At 38.1% G+C, this 22925-nt stretch overlaps 1 protein-coding gene across 1 annotated transcript in view; it reads left to right on the top strand.

Annotated features, from left to right (window-relative positions):
* Positions 1-22925, top strand: part of DPY19L2 (dpy-19 like 2) — a gene marked incomplete at both ends in the record, with an annotated part of 36666 nt that overhangs the window by 2066 nt on the left and 11675 nt on the right. Inside the window, 11 exons of the mRNA XM_081146986.1 lie at positions 777-801; positions 1574-1661; positions 3926-4063; positions 7599-7719; positions 10238-10331; positions 13069-13126; positions 14764-14855; positions 15197-15296; positions 15822-15899; positions 16712-16798; positions 20032-20091. Coding sequence (XP_081003112.1) covers positions 777-801; positions 1574-1661; positions 3926-4063; positions 7599-7719; positions 10238-10331; positions 13069-13126; positions 14764-14855; positions 15197-15296; positions 15822-15899; positions 16712-16798; positions 20032-20091 — 941 coding nt within the window. The remainder of the gene's footprint in view (positions 1-776; positions 802-1573; positions 1662-3925; positions 4064-7598; positions 7720-10237; positions 10332-13068; positions 13127-14763; positions 14856-15196; positions 15297-15821; positions 15900-16711; positions 16799-20031; positions 20092-22925) is intronic.

The following is a 22925-nucleotide window of genomic DNA, read 5'->3' as shown; positions in this document are numbered from 1 at the left end:
TGGCCTCTTGCCATCCCTTCTCCCCCACTCCATGATATCCTTGGAAATAAGGAGTCCCAGCCACCAGAGGGGACAGTGTTTGGAGCTCCTCAAAAAGCCCACAGCAGTATCAGGGTTTGCCCTGCCTGGCAGCTCCATGATAAGCCTCATTCCTAGGACACTGACGTGGGGACTCCAGATGAGCCGCCCTGGCCAGGAGTCTGGGGGCTCTCAAGGCTCAGCAAAGGTTTGACTTGCCCCAAGGGGAGTTCAGGTACTGCTGAGGCCGCACTTCCTGCCTTTGCCATCTTCTGATGAGCACCAGGGAAAGTGGGCCAGAGTGGCTCCTGTTGGCTCGAGTCACTTCTCAAAGGACTAAGCTGATCATAGTGTGTATATGTGGTTCTTTTTAAAACTTGATGTAAATAAATAGTAACAGGGAAAATAAGAGAGAATGATACTGAAAAAAATCACAAAAAGATCCAAGAAAAAAATCACAAAAAGGTCCAAATCATCAGCAATTTCATCACTCGTTTGCAAATGAAGTCAATGAGATATAGTCTTCCAAGTGTCTCCCTCTGCCCCCCCCCCCCCCCCCAGGTAAGCGCTGCTCACAATTTGTTTTATGAGCTTCTGGGATTTTCCTGATGTTACGTAGACAGAATTAGCTAGCTGCCTTGCTCTAGTGAGCTCTCTCTAGACATAGAGGGAATGCATTTGAAATAGTTGTTTTAAGGATATATTATAATTACCGTAAGAAAGCTGCCTTTAATGACTCTTCTTTCTTCTTTTCCCAGCTGCCTTTGTGGGAGTTTTGCACTGGTAAGATTAGTTTCCATTTGAAATAAAAGCATTTGAATTAAAAAATGGCATCACTGTTTGCATACAATAAAAGCTTAACAGCTTTAGCTAGATTTTCTAGTGTACTCTGCATGTTTATTTCATCTAAAAAACTCCCTTATTTTACAGTAATGGTATGTTAGTTGACGTAAGCTTAGAGAAAAAGTTTTAGGGGTGATGTAGGGAATTTTTATTTTCTACTCACTGGAAAGAGTCTGCTGTGTAAAGGAAGGAAAGCACAGTTGCTCCCTGTAACTCATTTTGCACATCACATATGCTTTCATCTCCGCTGCCTACAGCTATTGCTTTCAGTTGCACCAATAAAACATCTTGACCCACAGTCCTGGGTTCTCTGACACTTGAAAACTGATTCTTTGTATGGAATTACCCTTATTTATAACTGCTTCAGTATAAAGTAGTTTTATTTAAAATGATATCCCGAATGCTTTGCAGCAGTTACAGAGGCATATCCCAAACCTGGTGCATTAGAGGCGCTTGTGACATGAGCAAGCCAAGCCTTCCCTCTGTTCTGATGGAGAGGCCTGGAGTGGAGGCGCCCAGCCGGGGGCAGCACTAGAGCATAAATGCTAAAAACATGCAAGCTGGTCAGCTAGCTCTAAAGTTACCTCCCTGTTTACTATAAGAATGTCTTCATTTTCATCTTCATGGTTTTGTACTGTATCTATAACTTGGTTATTTTAGGACTTGTTTGAAAAGACCTCGTTCTTCTAATATGTTCTTTTTTTCTTCCCAGGATACATTTAGTAACACTCTTTGAAAACGATCGTCACTTTTCTCACCTCTCATCTTTGGAACGGGAGATGACTTTTCGCACTGAAATGGTTAGGTCCTTTTTTCTAATGAATTAATTTGTAGTTGAATAATATCAAGGCTATAAGGTGGACATTTGTGAGGAACTGAAAAGCATTTTTGGTGAACAGCACTGTTTCTCCAGCAGTGACTTGGGGTCATGGCTCAAGTAGGAAGTGGCTTCGGGTCCTTTCACTTACCTCGTTTTCTCCTCTCCTGGTGCAGACTTAGACTCTAAGATGATAAAGGTCGATTGCGACAGCTGCGGAAGGGTAGGACAGGACAGCATTTAAGACGTGAAATGGTATCAGGTGTTACCAGAAATGGCTCGCTGTTGGGTTAGAGGTGGGAGACCCCATCCGTGTTTTTCCTGGCTTTTTTTTTTTTTTTAGCTCTTGCCTTCAAGATAACCTCTGTTAAGAGGTTACTTTGTAATCTCTTTACCAATTTTCCTTATTTTGACACCTGATCTGTAAAATGGAGATCACACCACCTGCCATGCATATTTCATGCTGTTATTGTGAGGATGAGATGGGGTAGCGAAAGCCAGCATTGCAGAAGTTTACAGCTGAGAGCCGGGGCGCAGCGAAGAGCTCAGACGGGCCTCCCCGTTCCATAGCCTCTGCTTGTTTTGTTTTATTTTTAATTGTGGCTCAATCAAAATTAAAACTATATTAAAACTTTTTAAGTAGCAAAAATTACCATTTCAGCTATTTTTATGTGTACAGTCCTGTGGCATTACATACATTTATGTTGTGCAACCGTCACCACCACCCATCTCCAGAAGTTTTTCTTGCAAAGAGAAACTGTACCCGTTAAAGACTAACTGTCCCTTCCCTTCCCCAGCCCCTGGTCACTGCCCTTCTACTTCCCGTCCCTCTGAATTTGCCTATTCTAGGTCCCTCAGCCAGTGCTTTTTACACTCGCCCTTATAGCCCCCTGAAAGCTTTGAAGAGTTGGCTACTCTAGCATCTGTATGGCATTCGCGTTTTTGATATTTTATAGGTATTATACTCTTTGGGGGGAGGGGAGCTTTTATTTTTATTTTTTCCATCACCATTTATCCCGTCTCTGCCCTCTTCCACCTCCTCCCACCCCCTTCCCTCCCTCAATTTTCAAAGAAAGGACAAAAATATTAAATAAGGAGCATTAGCTGTGGCAGAGTGGGCTTGGATGACCGGCGGCCACTGGGTTCAGACGGAAACTCTGTGTATCCCTGAGTGATGACGTCTCAGTGATCCGCCTGTGAACTAGGAACAATGACAGCCTTAGAGGGTTTTACTGAAAAGGGAGATAATGAACAGAAACAATGGCTGCTATTAATAAAAGCGTATGATATATTTTCTCTTTCTCTACATATTGCCTTACGCCTGTTACACATCCTGTCAGTGTCGAATTGCCTGCTGCCCTCATAAGCAGAAAGAAAAAATCCTTAAATGAATTCATGTTTTCCCAGCACCAACTACGACAGCTCTTTCAGACACCGTTCAGCTAAACACACCTTCGACTGAGCAGCCACTGCTGTTGCTGAATCTCTCCAAGATAAAGTGGTTGTATGAGGCTCAGTGAGGGTCGAGTTGAAGATTGTTTTCCATGTTTTTGGGGAGAGTATTGCAAACAATGTGGCCCTTTATTTGCTTTGAGATTTTAGGAAGGAAATTGATGAGGGAAGTAATATGAACCAACATGCTGCTGTTCATCCTTGACTTTTTATTAGTCAAAGTGGTTATTTCATGTGCTGGAACCATGCACTAAGCTCATCCCCTTCTTAGGACCCAGCATTTGTGTCGTGAGCAACAGTCAGTTGACATGTGGTTAGCGTTCACTTCGTGCTGAACTGTGGGAAGTAAGTCGAAAGCATGAAGTTCCGTCTCATGATTATGATCATTATGTTATTTCATAAAGAGCTGAAAAAAGTAATTTTCTGTATGCAAAGTTATAAAGGACGTGAAGGATCTCTGTTAATGCCGGATTCATCGGATCGCAACCTCTAGGCATCTAGAGGGGGCTGAAATTAGGCATGGCAGAGTTGAAAATATACTGATTACCCCCTTTAGGGTGTGGTTAGAAAAGCCCCGTGCAGCATGTAGCCGCCAAGCGTGCAGGGCTTTTTCAGAGCTGCCGAACTTACGCGAGTAGCGCAGTGACAGCCGTGGCGGGTGCCTCCGCGGCCAGGAGCGGCGGCGGAAACCAGGGGGCCGACTGTGCACCCCTCCCTGCGGGCGAAGGGCTGAAAGCACTTATAAAAATGGGTATTTTCACATTTTACCTACATGGACCGTTTGTGCCTTTTAAGGGACTTTATTATTCCTACTTCAAGACCATTATTGAAGCACCTTCGTTCTTGGAAGGACTGTGGACGATTATGAACGACAGGCTCACCGAATATCCCCTTGTAATCAATACCGTGAAACGCTTCCACCTGTATCCGGAGGTGAGTGAAACTAGAGGGCTGCTTTTGAATTAGATAAAAAGACTAAGTAAGCGCAATGGTGTAATACAAAGGAGGGGACCTTCGGGTTTATTGATGGTATGTGTCCTTACAGTTGAGCAGAGGATCAGAAGTTGCCCTCCTGCATCTGTTTTCATTTGTACTTCCCTTATGCTTTGGGGAATTAAGAAGACCCTCACGTGTAATAGCCATTTGGACCTATTCTTCTTTCAATAACCTGTGTAAATATTTGTCACCTATTTGATGGCTGTTTTCTTATTTATTTGTTGGCATAGTTGATAATATTTTATAGCAGAATCCTTAGTAATACATGCTGACATATGTTCCCTCACTCTGGCTGCTTTCTCTTTACTTAGCTCTGTTGAGGTATAACTTACATGCAATAAAACATACTAGTTTGAGTATACAGTTCTTTGAGTTATACACTTGACAAAAGCATAAAACTGTGTGCCCAAACCACAACTGAGAATAAAACATTGAAAATAATGCCAAAAAGTTTCCATGTGCTTCTTCATGGTAACCGTCTTTTCCATTGAATCGTCTTGGCGCATGTGTTGAAAATTGACTTCCTGTGTTATGCATGGATCTGCTTCTGGATTCTCTATGATTCTGTTGTTCTGGATGTCTATATTTATGCCAATACCACACTGCTTTAATGACTATAGCTTTAGAGTAAATCTTAAAATAACGTAGTTCTCCAACTTTGTTGTTCCTTCTCAAAATTACGTTTCTGTATAAACGTTAGTCGTTAGTCCAGAAATCTTATTGAGGTTTTTATTATGATTGCATTGGATTTATACACATATTTGGGAAGAATTGACATCTTAGTATTAAGCTCTCCAACCCATGATAATAGTATAGATCTCCATTTTATTAATCATTTTTGTCTCAGCAGTATTTTGTATTTTTAGCATACAGTCTTCTATAAGCACTATTTTTACTATTGTAAGTGGTATTATTTTTAAATTTTATTTTCCCGTTTTTGTTGCTTTTGCATAGAAGTTATAGTTGATTTTGAATATTGACCTAGCACCTGTCAATCTCTTTTAATTGGTGCATTCTACCACTTACATTTAATATAATTAGTATGTTTGGGCTTAAGTCTGGTAGATTTTGTTTTCTCTTTGTTCTTGTTTTTTCATTTTCCTGTTTTCTTTTTTCTGTTTTCCTGTGAGCTGTTTGTACATTTTTAGTATCCTATTTTGATTTATCTATAGTTTTTGAATATATTGCTTTATATAGCTTTTTAGTGGTGGTTGTAGCTATTATATTTTATACATGATTTATTACAGTCTTCTATTACAATTCTACTAGTTCTAATGAGGCACAGAAACCTTACCTTCCTTTATATCTTTTACCCTTACTCCTTTATAATATAATCATCTTAAATATTTCCTCTACATCCATTTAAAACTACATCAGATGTTTGCTTTAGCCACCATACTTATTTTTTAAAACTCAAGAGGAGAAGAAAAGTATTTTGTTTTACCTGTTTTAAAAAATTACTTCTTCCTGATGTTCAAAGATGCCTTCTTTCATCATTTCATTTCCGTTTAGAGGATTTTCTTTAGTCATTCTTTTAGGATAGATCTGCTGACAACATGTTTTCTTAGTTTTTCTTCATTTTTCATATTCAGTTCCCTTTAATTCTTGAAGGCTATTTTTGCTGGATATAGGATTCTGCATTGACAGCTTTCCTTTCAGCATTTGACAAATGTGTCACTTTATCCTGTCTCTGCATGATTTCTGATGAGAAATCTACCTTTTGAATTGTTTTCCTTTTTTAAGGTAAGATTTTTTTTTCTCTTCCTTGTTGCTTTCAATATTTTATCTTTTTAAAATTTTCCCACGAGTGTTCAAAAGTATGATATTTAAAAGTTTTCAAAAGTGTAATTGATGCGCTTGGTGTGGATCTCTTTGGTATTATCCTGGTTTTGGTTTGTTCACCTTCAGTTTCCCCTCCCCCCCCCCTCCCCTCCAATGACACAAGCATTAAGTCTTTTGTTATGGTCCCAGGGGTCCCTAGGGATCCGTTATGATTTTTTTTAGTCTCTTCTCTCGGTTGCTGAAATTGAGTAATTTCTGTTGTCCTCTTCGCCAGTTCACTGATTATTTCCCTCAGTTCCCTTCATTCTGCTGTTGAGCCTCCGCTGAGTTTTTATTTTGGTTATTGTATTTTCCAGTTCTGAAGTTTTCATTTATTTCCATCCTTATATGTTCTGTTTCTTTGCTAAGACTTTCATTTTTTCCTAAGACTTCCTATGTTTCCATTTGTTTTAAACATGGTCATAATTGCTTGTTGGAGCAATAATTCTAATATTTTTGTCATCTCGTTGGAATCTGTTGATTTTTTTTTCATGAAGTTTGAGACCTTCCTGGGTTTTAATGTGATGAGTGATTTTAAACTGAAACCTGGACATGTGAGCATTTTAGAGATGAGATGGCTGAGTCTCAGAGGCTGAAGTATTACTTCAGGCCATAGAAATTGTAACTTGTAGAGTGAGAATCTGAGAAATTTTTACTTCAAAGGCATGGTTTTTTGCTGTATCAAGCTGCATCCCAGAAAGGAGTATAGTTTTAGATTCATCACATAATTTAGTGTGGTAATGTTTTCTACATGTATGATAAATACACGAGAACAAAAATTATAAATGTTAACAGAAGGTCAGTTTTATAAACCTGTTATAAAGTAGTAAGTCTATACTTTTTGAACATGGAAAGATGTTTATGATGTTTGTTAGTGATGTATGTTATATTGGTAGTAATAATATTATGTAATACTGAAAGACCCTGGCTATGTGTTGTCATATCCTAGGGAGAGACTGGAGGGACGCTCCCTGGCCTTTTAAAATAGTTAGCGCTGGATGGTTTTTACTTTTACTTTGAACTCTTTGTTTACTTATCTTTTTACTTTTTAAATTTGTCTTGCAAGCTTTTCCCCAAATACATAAAATAATTTTTTAAAATCTCCCAGTTTATGACATATCGTTGCTGTTCTTTTCCTTTGTCTTTAAACTTTAAAAGTGGGTTACAGGTCGGAAAGATTGGTTATATTACATCTGCTTGGGTAGAGTTTTAATGGGCACAGGAGCTATGCTGTATGAGGTTGGTTAAATATTTTTTAGACTATGAAAAAAATAAATTCAAGGACCTAAATAACATGTTATGAAATATTTCTATAAATCTTTGTATTTTGCTATTAATCATCGTCATGTTTTAATACATAATTTTATACTTGATTTTACAGTTACTATTACTTATATTAGAATTGATTACAAGATATATTAGAGATGTTGATCACAACAAAAATTTTTATATTCATTACGCAGTAATATACAACTTTAGTTTATAATGTGTGTGTGTAATTTTAAAATGACTGTTTCCCAAGTGAAATGATTTAAATAAAGTTGTGAAAGTTTATAATGTCAAAGGCAACCATCATGAAGTGGTATTTTGAAAAAGTTGTTATGAAGATAGTGTATTTTTCTTCACTATCTTTGTTTTTCATCTTTTGTAGGTGATTCTGGCCTTCTTCTATCGCACATTTGTGGGATTCATGAATTTATTTGGGCTAGAAACTAAGACCTGCTGGAATGTCACCAGAGTAGAACCTCTAAATGAAATTCAAAGCTGTGAAGGCATGTTTTTTTCCCCCCCCTAAAATGCTGCTAGTTGTCATTAACGTTTACATAATCATCTTATACTGTTATGGCTTATTTCAAGAATTATCGTAAACCATTGATTGATTTTTTAAAAACACTATAACTCATTCACCCAAAAGAGTATTTCTCTTTAAAGTAATTTTCTGAGAAAGCTGTGTACTTACTAACATGAGTATTAATATACCCCAATGTAAGGCAATCCTGACTAAGTCATTCCTTCCATTTCAGAACAAGATACAAAACCATTTTAGGGGAGCTTGAATATATAAATGTGGGGATGTAGATTAAACAAACATTTACCCATACTAGTTAACGTAAAAGTTTAGTTATGGAAACATAAAAATCAGATATACACTACTAGATTGATTTAGAAATACTTCTCTCTTCATGTACACTTTCTACAGTGGTATCTTTGCCGAAGAGCCACTCTTGGAATCAGCTAATGGCTTTCCAGGTCCTGTCATTGCTGCTGCCATTTAAGATGTGTGTGGTTTCGCGTTGTCACAGTTTGCGCAGGATGCGAGCCTTGAAACTGACAAGCGAAGTCACATGTATCTACTTGCAAAGCATTTACATGGTTGTTTTTCTCTTTATTCATATTCTCCACAGCATGACACTGAGTATATTTTATAAATATATTTTTATAGACTTGTTCGCAATAATATTCAACTCTCAGAATATATACTAAATCTGTATACTAAACTTCCCTTACATTCATACTGAGTCCCTCAGGTGATCTTTGTAACATCTAAACTAGCACTGGTAGAGGATACTTGAGACATAATTGGGCTTTTCTTATGTAAAATAAAGGAATGGAGAAAATGCCTCCTAAAATGAGAGACTCTGTAAAGACTAAAGCAGCTTAGAAAGGATGGCCTTTTGTGAGAGATGGAGAAATCGCCTTGAGTCTGTGCGTTTATGTTATTTATTCAGTTGCCACTAAGTGATAGGTTAGTGTTAGCCCTTCGGACCCCCGGGTGCACCAGTAAACATTTAGAAGAGGTGCTAGAAGTTGTAACTGCTGGGTGAGCCCAGAGAGAAAATGCGTTTGCTCAATAGGAGTAAGGGAAGGAAGCGTTTCAGAAGCAGGGACCAGCTTATTCAGGATTCCTGAGGCAACAGAACTGGAGCAAGGGGACTCCTGGAGCCCATCGAGCGAGCGAGAGAGGGAGGGAGAGAGAGAGAGAGCGAGAGCGAGAGCGAGCGGGAGCGCCGGGCCTGGAAGCCAGGGCCAGGGAATGCAGGGCAGTGACTGGTTACGGCTTTTGTCCTTGACTCATTGAAGAATTTTAACGGATTTGCATTTTAAAAACGTCACTTTGGCAGTTCCACGGAAAAGACAGGAAAGGATCCAAGTGGGTCAGTGAGGCCGCAGGGGACAGCTGTGCTCCCAGCAGGCAATGGCGGGAAGGGTGACTGGGAAGGGCGTGGGTCTGAGAGATTTGGAAGCTGGATTGACAATGTGTGGTAACCGGTTGATGGGAGAGGGAAAGGACAGGGAAGTCGTGGAACTGTTTTGTTTCCAACTTAAGTAATTGGGTCCTTTTGAATGGTGTAAAGCATTATTAAGGTAGCAGGTTCGAGTTGCTCAGCGTGGAGAGGTCAGGCAGCAAGAGGGAAGCGGTCGCTGGAGGGAGGCTTGAAGTCACTGTATGTAGGTGACAGTTGGAGCCATGGAAGTGGAAGGTTTCCTGAAGGACACTACAGAGACTGAGGAGGAGGGTGTGCGACAGAGCCTGGGGTGGTCCAGCCCCCAGGGGGTGTGCAGAGGAAGAGAAAGAAGGTATCAGGACAGGCTGCAGAGGGACAGTCGGAGCAGAAGAGGCATTAGGTCAGCGCCTTCAGGTCTCCGCGCCACCAAAAACTTTTATAACTAAATAACACTTGACAAGTTATTTAAATTTTCTATGCTCTGTTTTCTCAACCATTAAAAAATTATTTTCATAACAACTAATAGGATTATGACATGAAGATTGTAAAGCGCCTAGTCGACCATGTGACTGTTAATATATTTTATGCATGTCTGTCTAGTCTCGTGCATGGGAGTTATTCTGTGTTAAGGTTTAAGGTTCTGGCTCTACGTAATAATGGATCAGATAACTGGGTTATCTCACAGACTAAAGCTTTGCCAGGGGCAGCACCCATGTCTTACTCGTCCTAGAACAGAGCTCAGGATAACGCCATGGAGCTTCTCTCGTAATTCAAGTGACTCTACAGACAGTTCTAGATACTGAACAATAGCAGCATCTCCTAGATAGAGCGAAGAACCAAATAATTATTACAGTATAATGATACTTAATTGGGGGAAAGTATAAATGTAGCCACAATAAAGTATAAAGTTTGAATGTAACTAGTAATACCTCATGTAAGAGGAAAGTACTAATGCTTTCGGCAAACTCATGAGCTCTTGATTACAAAGCACTGCAGTTATTATGTCCAATTACTTTAGAGTCGTTTATTCATGAAATACTGAATAATCTGTGTCTTTTTAAAGGAGTGGGAGACCCTGCCTGCTTTTATGTCGGTGTGATTTTTATTTTAAATGGAGTAATGATGGCAATGTTCTTCGTATATGGTGCGTATCTGAGGTAAGACTGCTACTGTATTGAAAGATCCTTTAGTGGGCTCATAAGGACTGGCTGCCATTTGTTGATTATATAAAAAGGATAATTAGTGAGATTAATTGACTAGTAGTAGGAACATTTGTAGATTTATTTTTTTCAGAAACTTATCCCATATCGTGCAACCTGGAACTAGAGCTGTCACTAAACTAATATCATAAGGGCCTTCCTTTTTCCCTTGTGGGGAACTTGTTTTAGTTACGATTCCTTAACCAAAATTGTAATGAAAATACCTGAGTCATGTGTAACATTATTAGGGGATCTTGGGTTGGCATGAGTAGCAGATAATTTCTAATTTTAGTCTCTGTACATGTAATATTAAAAAAAGAAATATAATGTTTATCTCTTGTAGCAGACACACAGCCGATAGCCTGTCTTTCTTGATAACAATGCTATACTACAACTTAGTTTGGGGTGGCAGTGTGTTCAATCTCAGGTGAGAGGTTGCAGTTAACTGTGACAGTCATGTATAGTTGACCCTTGAACATTGCAGGGGTTAGAGGTGCCAACTGCCCCCCCCTAGTTGAAAATCCATATTTAACTTTTAACCCCTCCAAAACTTCACTAGCAGCCTACTGTTGTCCAGAAGCCAGTAAGCATATGTAAAGTTGACCAACATCATTAGTTGTCAGGAAAATAAAAATTTAAACCACAATGAAATACTATTTCACATCCACTGGATTGCAAAAGGGACTCTTACCCATAGCACGTGGACATATTTGTGTAACTATTTTGGAAAAACAGCATGCATTATCTAGTAAAGTTGAAGATGCAGGTACCTTATAACTCAGCAACTCCTGTTTAAAGTGTGTATGTCTAAGAAACCTTGGCACATGCGTACCAGGAAATAGTATGTACAAGAATATAGCAGCATTGTTGGTAATAGCTCCAAACTGGAAACAATTCAAATGCCCATCAGCAGAGAACTGTACGCACAGTAGTTCATTAATGTAGCGGAATGCTGTAGAACAGTGAACGCGGAGCTGCGGCTACACACATCAGCGCGGGCAAGTCTTCAAATGAATGAATGAAGGCAGGCACAAAATAAAAAGAAATCCCGCCTACTTCCATTTGTATCAAGTTTAAAAACAGATTAAAGTGAATGATAGTATGATATGGATGTACAAGTGGCTAAATTGATAATTGCAAAAATCAGGGTAGTGGCCGTCTCAAGGGGTGACGAGTGGAGACTCGGGTGCAATCAGTTTTCTGTCTCAATGTGGTGGTCACAAGGATGTTTGCTTTATAATTATCCCATAAACTGTCTAGAAGTTTTATGTACTTTTCTGTATATATGCCGTATAGGAAAAATAGTTAAGCTCATCACAGTTTTTTTTAGGGAAAGGATTACCTTTAGATTATGGTGTTAGGCTTAAAGATGTTCTATTTCAGAGAGTAGTTTGTATGTCTTAGGCTTTTTTAAACCTGGAAAATGTTACATAAGACTAAAGCCTTTCAAAATTAATATTTTTCATTGCTGAGCAACCCAAGAATTATCATCTTCTCTAAATTGGTTACATAGTTCTGGAATATGAACCGAAGCTTCAGTCTTTAAGAAGGATATGTAGATAGAACAAACGTTGGCTATAAAAGTTCACTCAGATTGTGAGGATAGTGAATGGCATGTGAGAAACAACAGAAACGGGACTTGTGGGGATATTTTATGTTTCTTATTTTGTGATTCTACTGGCACCAACTTGGAATCCAGATCCTCCATTTCTGTTCTGTTGGTGGCTAAGGACAAATGTTAACATGCATATCTAACTTCATCAAGTCTAAAATTAATTGATATCTTTCCTGATCTGATTGGTACAAGAAATGTTAAAGCACTTGGCTTCACAACAGCCCCTTGCATCTTCTATTACCATAGTTTAGCGCTCCCATTGCCCCTCTGTGGGATTTATTGGGTTTTGTGTTCTGTTGTGTATGTTGTCGAATCTTAGTGTTATCCACGTGTTGCTAGTTTCTAGTGTAGTATTGCCCTTCTTAGACATTCCTTCTCTCAATTTCTTACTTTCCTAAGTGCATCCTTTGAATCTCCTTTAGTAAAAACTTATTAATGGCCAGTCACTTCCCATTTGCTTTCCTCTGTTTTTTGTTTCTGTTTTTTTTTTTTGGAAACTACTCCTTCCCTTTTCAGTCATTATGTCAACATTTATTGTCTTCCAAGTGTGGCGCAGTGGATGTAAGGGATGAACAACATCCAAAGAAAAGGCTGCTTTAGGAAATGGTTCTTAACCTCGGATGGTTATCCTTGACCAGATTTTTGTGTCCTACGCTGTTTCTTTGGGACTCGGGAATATTCCCAGTGGTGTAGACAGTTAAAGTTACTGCTAAATGAAGCTGTCAGACTCTTGTTTTCATCCCTTAGTCAAAAGACAAAGTCTGCCTCCATTCTGAATATTCAAATAATGCGCTAGAGACTGAAGTGTGGCCTGTTCGTTAAATATTATCTTATGTTTGCATCTTATATGTTTTATTTAGAAAATAAGTATATTATAAAATTCAGATTATTTTGTATGTACATTTTATATGCTTGTACATTCAAGATTAAAACACCCACAACATAGGTACTTTTGAGATTTTTCTTATTTTATATGGCTTAGTACTGTGACATTTTAAATATGATTGTAAATTCTAAGATAATTTTGTGAAAAAATTCACTAAATTTTGCATGAATTATGATTGTATACTTTTTTTACAGTGGGACTCAACTTGGAGGTGTAATTACAGTATTATGCTACTTTTTCAACCATGGAGAGGTTTGTTTTCTAGAAAATAATTTTTAAGAAATAGAAGGGACTATATAGGAACAAAAAAATATATTCATCAAAACAATATATAATTGCGTATTACTTAGGACTTCGCAGTATTTTAAAGAACCTTGTGTTGTAAGTTGATATTTAATCCTTTTGGTCCACATTTTTACATAATAATTAGAATTTATGACATGAAATTTCTGGCCTGGTTTTTAGTGTATGTGTTCATACACATATATTTTGTAGAAAAAGGAAATACTGTGCTTGTTAAGTTTAGGCACTTTGTATACATTATCTCACTCCTACCAAACTTTTCTGGGAGATGGTAGTTATCCTCACAGGAGATAAGAAACTGAAAGTTAGGGAGGTTAAGTTCCTCACCCAAGATTTCACATTCACTGCATGATGAAGCCGGGTCCCCCGTTCACATCTGTCTGCTCCAAAGCCTCATTTCTTCTATTGCACGATGCTGCCTTTTCAGGAGCACAAAACACTAAATCAGAATAGAGACCAACCAGCTAATTCAGCCCAGCAGGTCATGGGCAACCTAAAAAGAGTTCCTAGGAACTTAGAACAGGATAAATTCATCCCGCAGAGTGCTGCGTACCTAACAATGTGCCAGGCGCTGGGTTGGATGCAGAGGCTGTGGAGTGAAGGGAGGGGACCCGGCAGCTAGTTTGCAGATGCACAATATGTGATATGTTAGGGCCCAGCTTACACATGGTACAGCCTTTATTCATTACCCCTGGGAAAGATACTTGGTTAATTTAAACAATCTGCTAGACAAGGGAGTCAAAAGTATTATACATAAATATCTTAGATATATAAACTTAAAGCAAACAAATGCATCGTCCCTCACCAGTGTGATCATGTGAAGAGATGTTTTCTTTGAGTGCCAGACGACCAGCATTGTGAGTTGACTCTCATATGTGCCACAAAACCAAGTTCTTGCAAGTTTAAGAATTTTGGTTTCTTGGAAGAGGAGCAGTAACTCCTACAAGGTTAGGTGCTTTCTAGAATTTTAGAATTCTTGATAGAAAACTTTTATAATATTCTCACCCATATGTCTTAAAACAGTTTTACAGTTTATTTAAATGTAATTAACACTTTTATTGTATGCATCACATTAGTGATTCCCAAATACTACATTACTTTTAGAAACTTAGTTAACTTTTTAAAGGTATATTTCACAAATTCAAAGATAGTCTTAATTATTTGTACTGTGTGTGTATATTTATTAAACTCGTTATGTGTAAACTCCCTTAATGTTTGTGAGTTGCCCGGGGACATCTGTTTGTGTATTTTCCCGGGCGTGTGCGTGTGCATCCCCAGGCCCTGGGACTGCGGGGCCCTCCCTGCAGCGCCGGGGGTGGGGCAGTCCCTCGGCCCTGGGCCTTTACCTCCCCCGCGCCTCCCCCTGCCTGCCCTTCGCGTTTCCTGCGTGGCCTGCTGAGCTTTCCCCTGACTGCGCTCGCTGGGGACGGTCCTCGCCTCACGGCCGCGTGTCCCTTAGAGCTCCAAAGCCCACGGAGCTGTGCCAGGCGCCCGGGAGTGAAGGAGCCTGCTGTTAAAGCGATGACTGTGAGGTTAACAGTGTTCGTTGCGGGGCGCAAAGTGAAGCGAGCGTTTTCTGGTTTCAGGCCACGCGCGTGATGTGGACACCTCCGCTCCGGGAGAGCTTCTCCTACCCGTTCCTCGTGCTGCAGATGTTCGTGTTGACTCTGATCCTCAGGTGATTTCCATTGTACAGCAGACCTAAATAATAAGTGACGATGCTTAAAATACACTCCAGCCTGTTATCATTCAAATGTAGGTGCTGGTTTTTTAGTAACTTTCAAAATAAATTGAATATCCGGTTAAGAAAATATTCTAAAATACTGAGTTTCTGATAACTACTGACGTTTTAATAAGCAAGCAGTATTTTAGGTTCTTTCCAGTGAGCTTTTACAAGTGAGCTGCACTCTGTTGTCTTGCATGGAAGACGAGGGAACCGGTAGGCGAGGGCGCTGTGCCCTTGGCCTTTGCGTTGTGATAGGCGACCTTGGGAACTCACTGCTGTCGCTTCTCCCCCAGGACGTCGCACGGCAGCGGGAGGCACTTGGTCGCGCTCTGCCTCTCCAACGTCGCCTTCATGCTCCCCTGGCAGTTCGCTCAGTTCATACTTTTCACGCAGGTGAGATGATGGTAAACTCATCTGAGTCGAGTGCAAGTGCACTGGGTTGTTTCTGTACAGGTTTTAGGGTGTGACTGTATCTGTGCCTGATAGAGCCCGAGGTAGTTCGGAGGCGGGGGACTGCGGGGCGCCCCTGCCCGAGCCTGGGGACCCCCCTGCCGGAGCCTGGGGCCGCCGCCCGCATCCTTCCCGGTGCCCCCGCTAAGTCCCCCGCAGCCTCTCGCCGTCAGGTGTCTCCGAGAGAAAGGTGACCCACAGTGCCATGCTCATCACTGCAGATTTCCACCCTTTCTCTGCTCTTAGCTTCCTAATTTTTTTTTTATTTTTATTTTTTGGTCTTGTTAGTAATCTGTGTGTCTTTTGTAGGTATTTTCCTTAGCTACTCTAGTTCTCAGGGAGAAGGTTGGTTACATTACTTAGGTATCATTATTAGAAATATAACTCTCCTGTTACATTTACTTTGCTTATGAATAGTATTTGTTTCTTACATTTTTTTCACTTGCTTTTTTAACGTTTTTCTTTCAGATAGCCTCATTATTTCCCATGTATGTTGTGGGGTATATTGAGCCAAACAAATTTAAGAAGATCATTTATATGAATATGGTAACGTTTTCATATTTATAAGTCAAGATTAAAATAAAATCTCGGGGCTACCATCTTCCAAGTTGCATTTAATACATATGCTTTTGATAACATCCAGAAGGAAAATGGGAAGTGTACCTTATAGAGACCATATTATAGCGTACTTTCAACTATAGTGGAGGTGGTTTTACTCTCTGAAACTCTTATTTTTATGCTTTATTTCTTATTAGTCACTACCTTTGAAACTGCCTTTTCCCCCTGAGACCTGAAATGAATTTACTCTGTAAATTTTGTGTGTTCATGTTTTTAAAAATTTATTTTATTGTTGAGAGTACTATAGGTGTCCCCCACTTCCTCCCCTTTGCCCCCTCCACCTGGCTCCTGCCCCACCTAGAATTTTTGTTTTTATCTTAGTTTCCAAACACATCTCCCCTAAGGACATAAAAATATCTTCTAAGAACATAAAATAAACTTCCTTAGTGAAAGAAATCCTCAAGTAGTCCAGCAAAAATAAGATAAAAAAATTAATACAACTAAGTCTTTTTTATTATATTACTCCATTATTAAATCAACAGACATAATAGTTTTTCCCATTTTCTTTGTACCAAGTAGCAGATAGAGAAAAAAAATAAATATTTCTATAATGAATTTATAGTGTTGAAGATACATAGGACCTATCAGTGCATTGCAATTCTATTATCATTTGGCCAAGATCTATTAGTCTTATTTATGCATATGAAGTTTATATTAGAAAGGCTATATGCCTGTAGACCAAGTGTGCATTATGCTACGTATCATAATGATGAAACGTGTTTCTTTTCTTCCCTTTTCAGGTTTCAGTTCTCCTTTGTTTTGTATTAATGTTTGGAAATCCGATGTATTTATCTTCTTATTATTCTTCATCTTTGTTAATGACATGGGTAAGTATATGTTAAGCTCATGAAGTTGTTCTGTTTTTTTAACCTGTGAAATAGGAGGTGTAACCCACCCGACATAGGTTTAGGAGTATAAGTAGGATCCTTTCCCAATTATTACTAATACGAAAAAGTGTTCCCCAAATAACACCTACTCTCTCTCTCTCATCCTTGGAAAATAACATGGTACAAAGTTTACCATTTTAAGGCAATGCCCAAGGAAATCTTTTAAAAAACAACTAGAAGATAATAAGACTGACTTACTTTTAAAATATGCCATAATTTATGATCAAAGTTAGTTATTTCCTCCCAAGTCACTCCAGGAGGCCCACTACTTACTGCAGTGCCCCTGCCATTGCTCAGAACAGTTTGGAACTCCTCTGAATTGCCTTCACAGACTGTGGCACATTCTTTTGAATATCCTCAATGGTGGCAAAACTTCGTCTTTCAAGGGTGGATTTGATTTTTGGAAAGGACCAAAGTCTTGTGATAAGGTGGGTGATTGGGCTGGGGAACATATAGATCTTGATCAAAATATGGTGTGACATTAAAGTAATAAGACCTATTTTCTTGCTCCTATAACTAAATTACTTTTGAAGGTAGTTTAGAAAATAGAGTTCCAAACTGTTTTCGAGCAATGGTAATGCAGTTAGAATAAGTTTATAGTCTCCTCATGTGACTTACTTTCACTGAATAACATTCATTTGGATATGTATTTGGAACAGTGGTTCAGAAAATCAGCTTTATTACTTTAGAGTCACACTTCTGATATTCCTAAGCCAGAGCCTATAATGTTTTCCTCCATGGGAATGTTCCCCACGTGTTCTCTTTTCACAGTTACCAAAAATGACCCCAACCACAGTAGTACCAACACAGTGCGCGCGTTTCCATGCACGGACATTGACTGACTCTTGTTCAGTTGACCTTGTGTTTTAACATTTTTGCTCCCCACACCTTTTTTCCCTCACAATAAGTAATCCCTTCCTTTTCTTATTCCTCTAAAACATCATCTTTTCATTTTCAGCATTCTATCAAACTTTTTCAGCATTCTGTCAAACTTCTTCAGCATTCTGTCAGACTTACTCAGCATGGCAAGATAAAAGACTTATAATTGTATGCTCATCCACCTCTTTTTCGGAAAGCTATTTTATTTTGAAATACGGAAAACTGTATAAAACAAGTGTTTTATGTACTGGCAGTACTAACGAGTATTGATAAGTACTGATTAATGAACTGTTATTTGGCAAATATATTTAAATCACAATCAAGTCAAAATCAGAACTTTTCCAGCTGTCCTGCCCCAATTATAATTCCCTTGCACTGCTCTACAGCAGTAATAACTATGGTAATTGCTCCTAGCTTTCCTCTATAGTTTCATCACTTAAGTTTCTATTTTTGTCCACAGGTTTCATATATATATGCCTGTTTTGTTCCCCAGGAGATGCACTTGTTGAAGAGCCTAGGCCATTGAACACTAGAGGATTATATGGTGTAGATTTCACTCTCTGAATCCTCGTGGTTTAGCTTTATATCCTCCTTTGTTTTCCATATTTATCGTATATTAATAATTGAATCTAACACTTGGACAGCTTAAGGTTTGATCCATTTAGCGTAGTGTTCTTCGTTCGTCAGGAGATACATAATATCCAGTACCTCTCTTTTCATGATAGCAGCCATCAATGCTTAGTACCAGATCCATTATTTAGTGGGGATTGCAAAATAGTAATATTCCAGTCCCTCATTTACAGTTGATACAGGAAAAGTAAACTGCTGTCTAAAAGAATGGAGTTAGGAGGAGGTGGAAAAATATGTGAAGAAATAATGGCCAAAATTTTTCTAATGTGATGAAAATTATTAACTCAGAGATAAAGAATTTCAGTAAATCCCGAATACAACAATGCTATATAGTAAGGCATATTATAATCAAGTTGCTCAGAATCAGTGATAAAGGTACAATATTAATAACCAAAGAAATAAAACATGTTAAATGTAGAAGAACAAAGGGTAAGGATGTCAGATTTTTCATAAGAAAAAAATGCAAGGAATAAGACAGTTAAAATACTCAAAATTTCTTTAAAACGCTTACAGAAAAAATACTGTCAATCTACAATTCTATACCTAGCAACATATGGCTCAAAAAATGAAGGCAAAATAAAGGCTACATGACCGCATTTGCACTAAAAGAAATGTTAAAGGAGGCCCTTCAGATGGAATATAATAGTAGATGTCAGTATGGCACTGCACAAATGAAGCCCTGGAAATGGTAGCTAGAGGTGCTTCCACAACAAAAATACAATAGACTAGGTGGCTTATTTCTCACAGTTCTTGAGACTGGGAAGTCTAAGACCAAGGTGCCAGTCACTTTGGTTCTTGGTGAGGGCTCTCTTCTTGTCTTGTAAACAGATGCCTTCACTGTATCCTCACATGTGGAGAGAGAGACCATCTCTCTCCATGTCTCCCCTTATAAGGGTACTAATTCCATTCATTAGGGATTTAATTACCTCCCCAAGGTTTTACCTCCAGCATGTCACATTGGAGATTAGGGTTTCAGCCCATGAATTTGGTAGAGGACATAAACATTTTGTTGATAGCACTGAAGGTGTGGTTTTTGAGGACCCTGGCTCTATGTATGAGTCTCAGTTTCATTTTCTTACCTTTCATAGTTCCAAGTACTCTTCTGCTTCCCTCCCTTTTCAGTACTAGCCTGTAGTTGTAACTTCCTTCTACAGTCCTCCTTAAAGACTGCCATAGGGTCTCTCCTGTTTTTGTTTTTAAAATCACCTTCTTTTGTCTGGCATGTGGAAAGTTCCATTTCTTTCTTAAAAGTTAGGGTTTTAAAAAAACATTTTAAAATATTTTATTTGGGAGTTTGGAGAGGAAGGATTTTCAGGTTAACTTAAACCACTAATTTTGCTGGATAACCTGCATATACACTTGCATGGACACACCATCCACACACCATCTACCTCGTCAGAAGAGTTGCCTATGTAACACATCCCAAGTAGTGCAGTGAGGAATTAACTTTATTCTAGGGGCAACTTTTTAGTGTTCAAAGCATTTAGCTTTCACCCCAAGGAAATTCTGTCATGTTCAAATTTTGAAAAATCGGCAATTAAGAAGGAAAATGGCTGGTGATAGGCAAGATGGAAGGGGGGCGTGGCCATGTAATTTTGGAAACATATAATTCATATAAAATATAAATGTTAATTTTATTTCATTTTGTATCACATGTATTTTAGGTGATAATTCTAAAGAGAAGTAATATTCAAAGATTGGGAGTATCTGAACTCAACTTCTGGGTGAGATTTAACATCTTTAATACAATTTCTTCAAAATCTTTATTTCCATAAACCAAATAGGATGATATACTTAAAAATGACTGGTTGGAGGTAATACATCTTAGTCTTCAGCAACATCAAGAAGTCATCTTTAAGAAACTTGTACTGCCTCAGCCTTTCTCCCTTTGCTTTCATTCAGCTAGATCCCTACTACCTTATTTTTTTTTAAAAAAAGTATATCTTTATTGATTTCAGAGAGAGAGAGGGAGAGAGAGAGAAACATCAATGATGAGAGAGTCATTGATCGACTGCCTCCTACACGCCCCCGACTAGGGAACGAGCCCACAACCCAAGCATGTGCCCTGACCGGGAATCAAACCTTGATCTCCTGGCTCCTAGGTCGATGCTCAACCTTTAAGCCACGCCCAGCCAGGCTACCCTACTTTTAAATTTTCTGTTTGCCTTAAGTTTCTCTCTCTAACCTTTTCTTCAAAATAACCAGGTTTGTAATTCTGTTCCCACTTTCCCCTTTTCTGTTCTCTGCATCTGTCCATCATCCATCTTTCCCTCTGCTTCCAACTTTAGACTCTAGTATTTTTGTCCTTTGGACATTTCTCTACAATCTCCCAGCCTCTTCTTATTTCAGTTTAGACACTGCTTAATCTTTGTTCAACTTCCTCCCAGATAAGCAAATGGATGGCCCATGTTACCTCTTTGTTTGTGTAAAGCTTTGTTTCCAAGTAAAGTAAGTATATTATTTGCTAGGCCCTACAATGACTAATTATCATAATATCAGCAGATGACATTTTTTCCCCCTCTGTTTTACTTCTGTTGAAAAATAAAACCTACATTATTGAAGAACTATGTGAATACATCTTATATATTGATAGGGTAAAACTGGAAAAGCTATGATAAGATAAGTACATTTCTATTCAGAATACAAAATGAACAAAATGAATGTATTGCCAGCTTCTCATTGTTTTCATTTCAGTAATTCCAAAGGAACAAATTCTAAAGAGAAAAAAGTTGAGCTTTAATGAATGTTCAGCATATATTATATTTTGAAACTTGTATAATTGATAATTGTCAGTCTTGCAAAAGGGAGAAACATCATGGTAGTCATTTAAACAATGCAAAAGATGTCCTGGATTTTCATAGCTTTTTTCATTTTACAGAAGACAGTCAAAAAAGAAAAGCAAAGATATTTTGTGAACTAACACTTTTTCTTACCTGTTTTGTTATTTCTCAAGTAATTCTTTCCTGGTAATGGAATAAAGATTATATTGCATATCTTACTCTGCCACAATTGAAAAATTTGAGAACAAGGAAGTTCTTTATTATTTTTATATTGAATAGCAGTAAAAAATACACAGAAAAATTGTCACTTATGACTGATCAGAATCTATTTTTAATATTCTTTACCATTGTGTGGCAACTTGGAAGAAAAACTAGTAACTCAAGAACAGCTATATATAACTATGTATCCTCATTCTGATAAAATTGGCCTCATCCCGGGAATGCAAATATGGTTCTGGAAAATCCGTAAGTGTGCATTATCACACAGACAGATTAAAGGGAAAAACCACTCATCGTTCTGTTAGATGCAGAACACGAATCTGATGAACACCCATGTATATACGATAAAAACTCAACACAGTAGAAATAGCAGGGGATTTTCTTAACCTAGTAAAATTTTTCAACATCCATTGATCTTATAGGTGAGGTAGTTAGAGTGTTCCATTTAAAATAGCAAGATAAATGTGTTTTTTTCACATTTTCATTAAAGGTCTGAGCTAGCACATTAAAGCAAGAAAGTAAACAGGAATGGGAAGGAAATAGAAAGGAAGAATCAGAAGTCATAATATCATTATTTACATGGAAGAGAAATAATTTTCAAGTTATTAGATATAAGAATTCAATAACATGGCTAGATATGATTAATATTCAAAAGTCAATTACATTTCTATTTTCTGGCAACAAAGAAAAAATTTTTGTAAATTTGTCATGTATATTAGGAAGAAAAAGCACAGTGTCTGAATAAACTTAACAAAATATGTACAATATTTGGGGAAAATATTTTTAAATTGTTAAGACTATATCAAAATAAATGGAAAAAATATACCATGTTTATGCATAGGAAGACACTATATAATGTCATTTCTCTTCAGTTGATGCTTAGATTCAAAGCAGTTATAACAAGATTACCTTGCAGGATGCTTTTCAATGAATAATGCTGGAGTAATTTGTTATATATATGGGAAAAGTTATATCAGATACAAATATCAATGTCAGAGTTGGCCAGTGTGGGTTTTCCCCCATTTGATCTATATTCATAATTCTTTATGTACTTCCTTACATTATGGCTCAACAAGATGTGTCAGGCTCTTCTTATATTGTCCTTGCCCCAACTCTGGAATCAGCCATTTCTCCCAAGACCCTTAGTTCCTTTTAGTATAGAATGGTATTTAGAAACCAAGGTCAGAGTGTTGTCATTGCTACCAGTGTGTCCTTGCTTCTAGACCTTTCATTATATGTATCTGTATGTACACTCACATGTGTGTATTTATATGTATGAAATAATGTCATAACTCTACCTCCAAATCCAGTCCAATGCTATAAGGAAGATAGTACAATAGAAAGAAATCACCCAATCTAAATAACAAAGGAAAAATAGACTGGAAAAAATATCATAGAGGCTTAGGGTCCTGTGGGACAATAACAAAAGATCTGGTTGTATCATTGAAGTTCCATAAGGAGAGGAAAAAGAGAGGCACTGAAAAAGTTTTTAAAGAAGTAGTGGCTGAAAACTTCTTAAATTTGGTAAAATACTTAAATCTACAGAGTCAGGAGACTGA

The sequence above is a fragment of the Miniopterus schreibersii genome (assembly GCF_964146895.1).
Source record: "Miniopterus schreibersii genome assembly, chromosome: 9".
In the NCBI taxonomy this organism is placed as follows: domain Eukaryota; kingdom Metazoa; phylum Chordata; class Mammalia; order Chiroptera; family Miniopteridae; genus Miniopterus; species Miniopterus schreibersii.
This window is presented reverse-complemented; position numbering and strand designations above follow the sequence as displayed.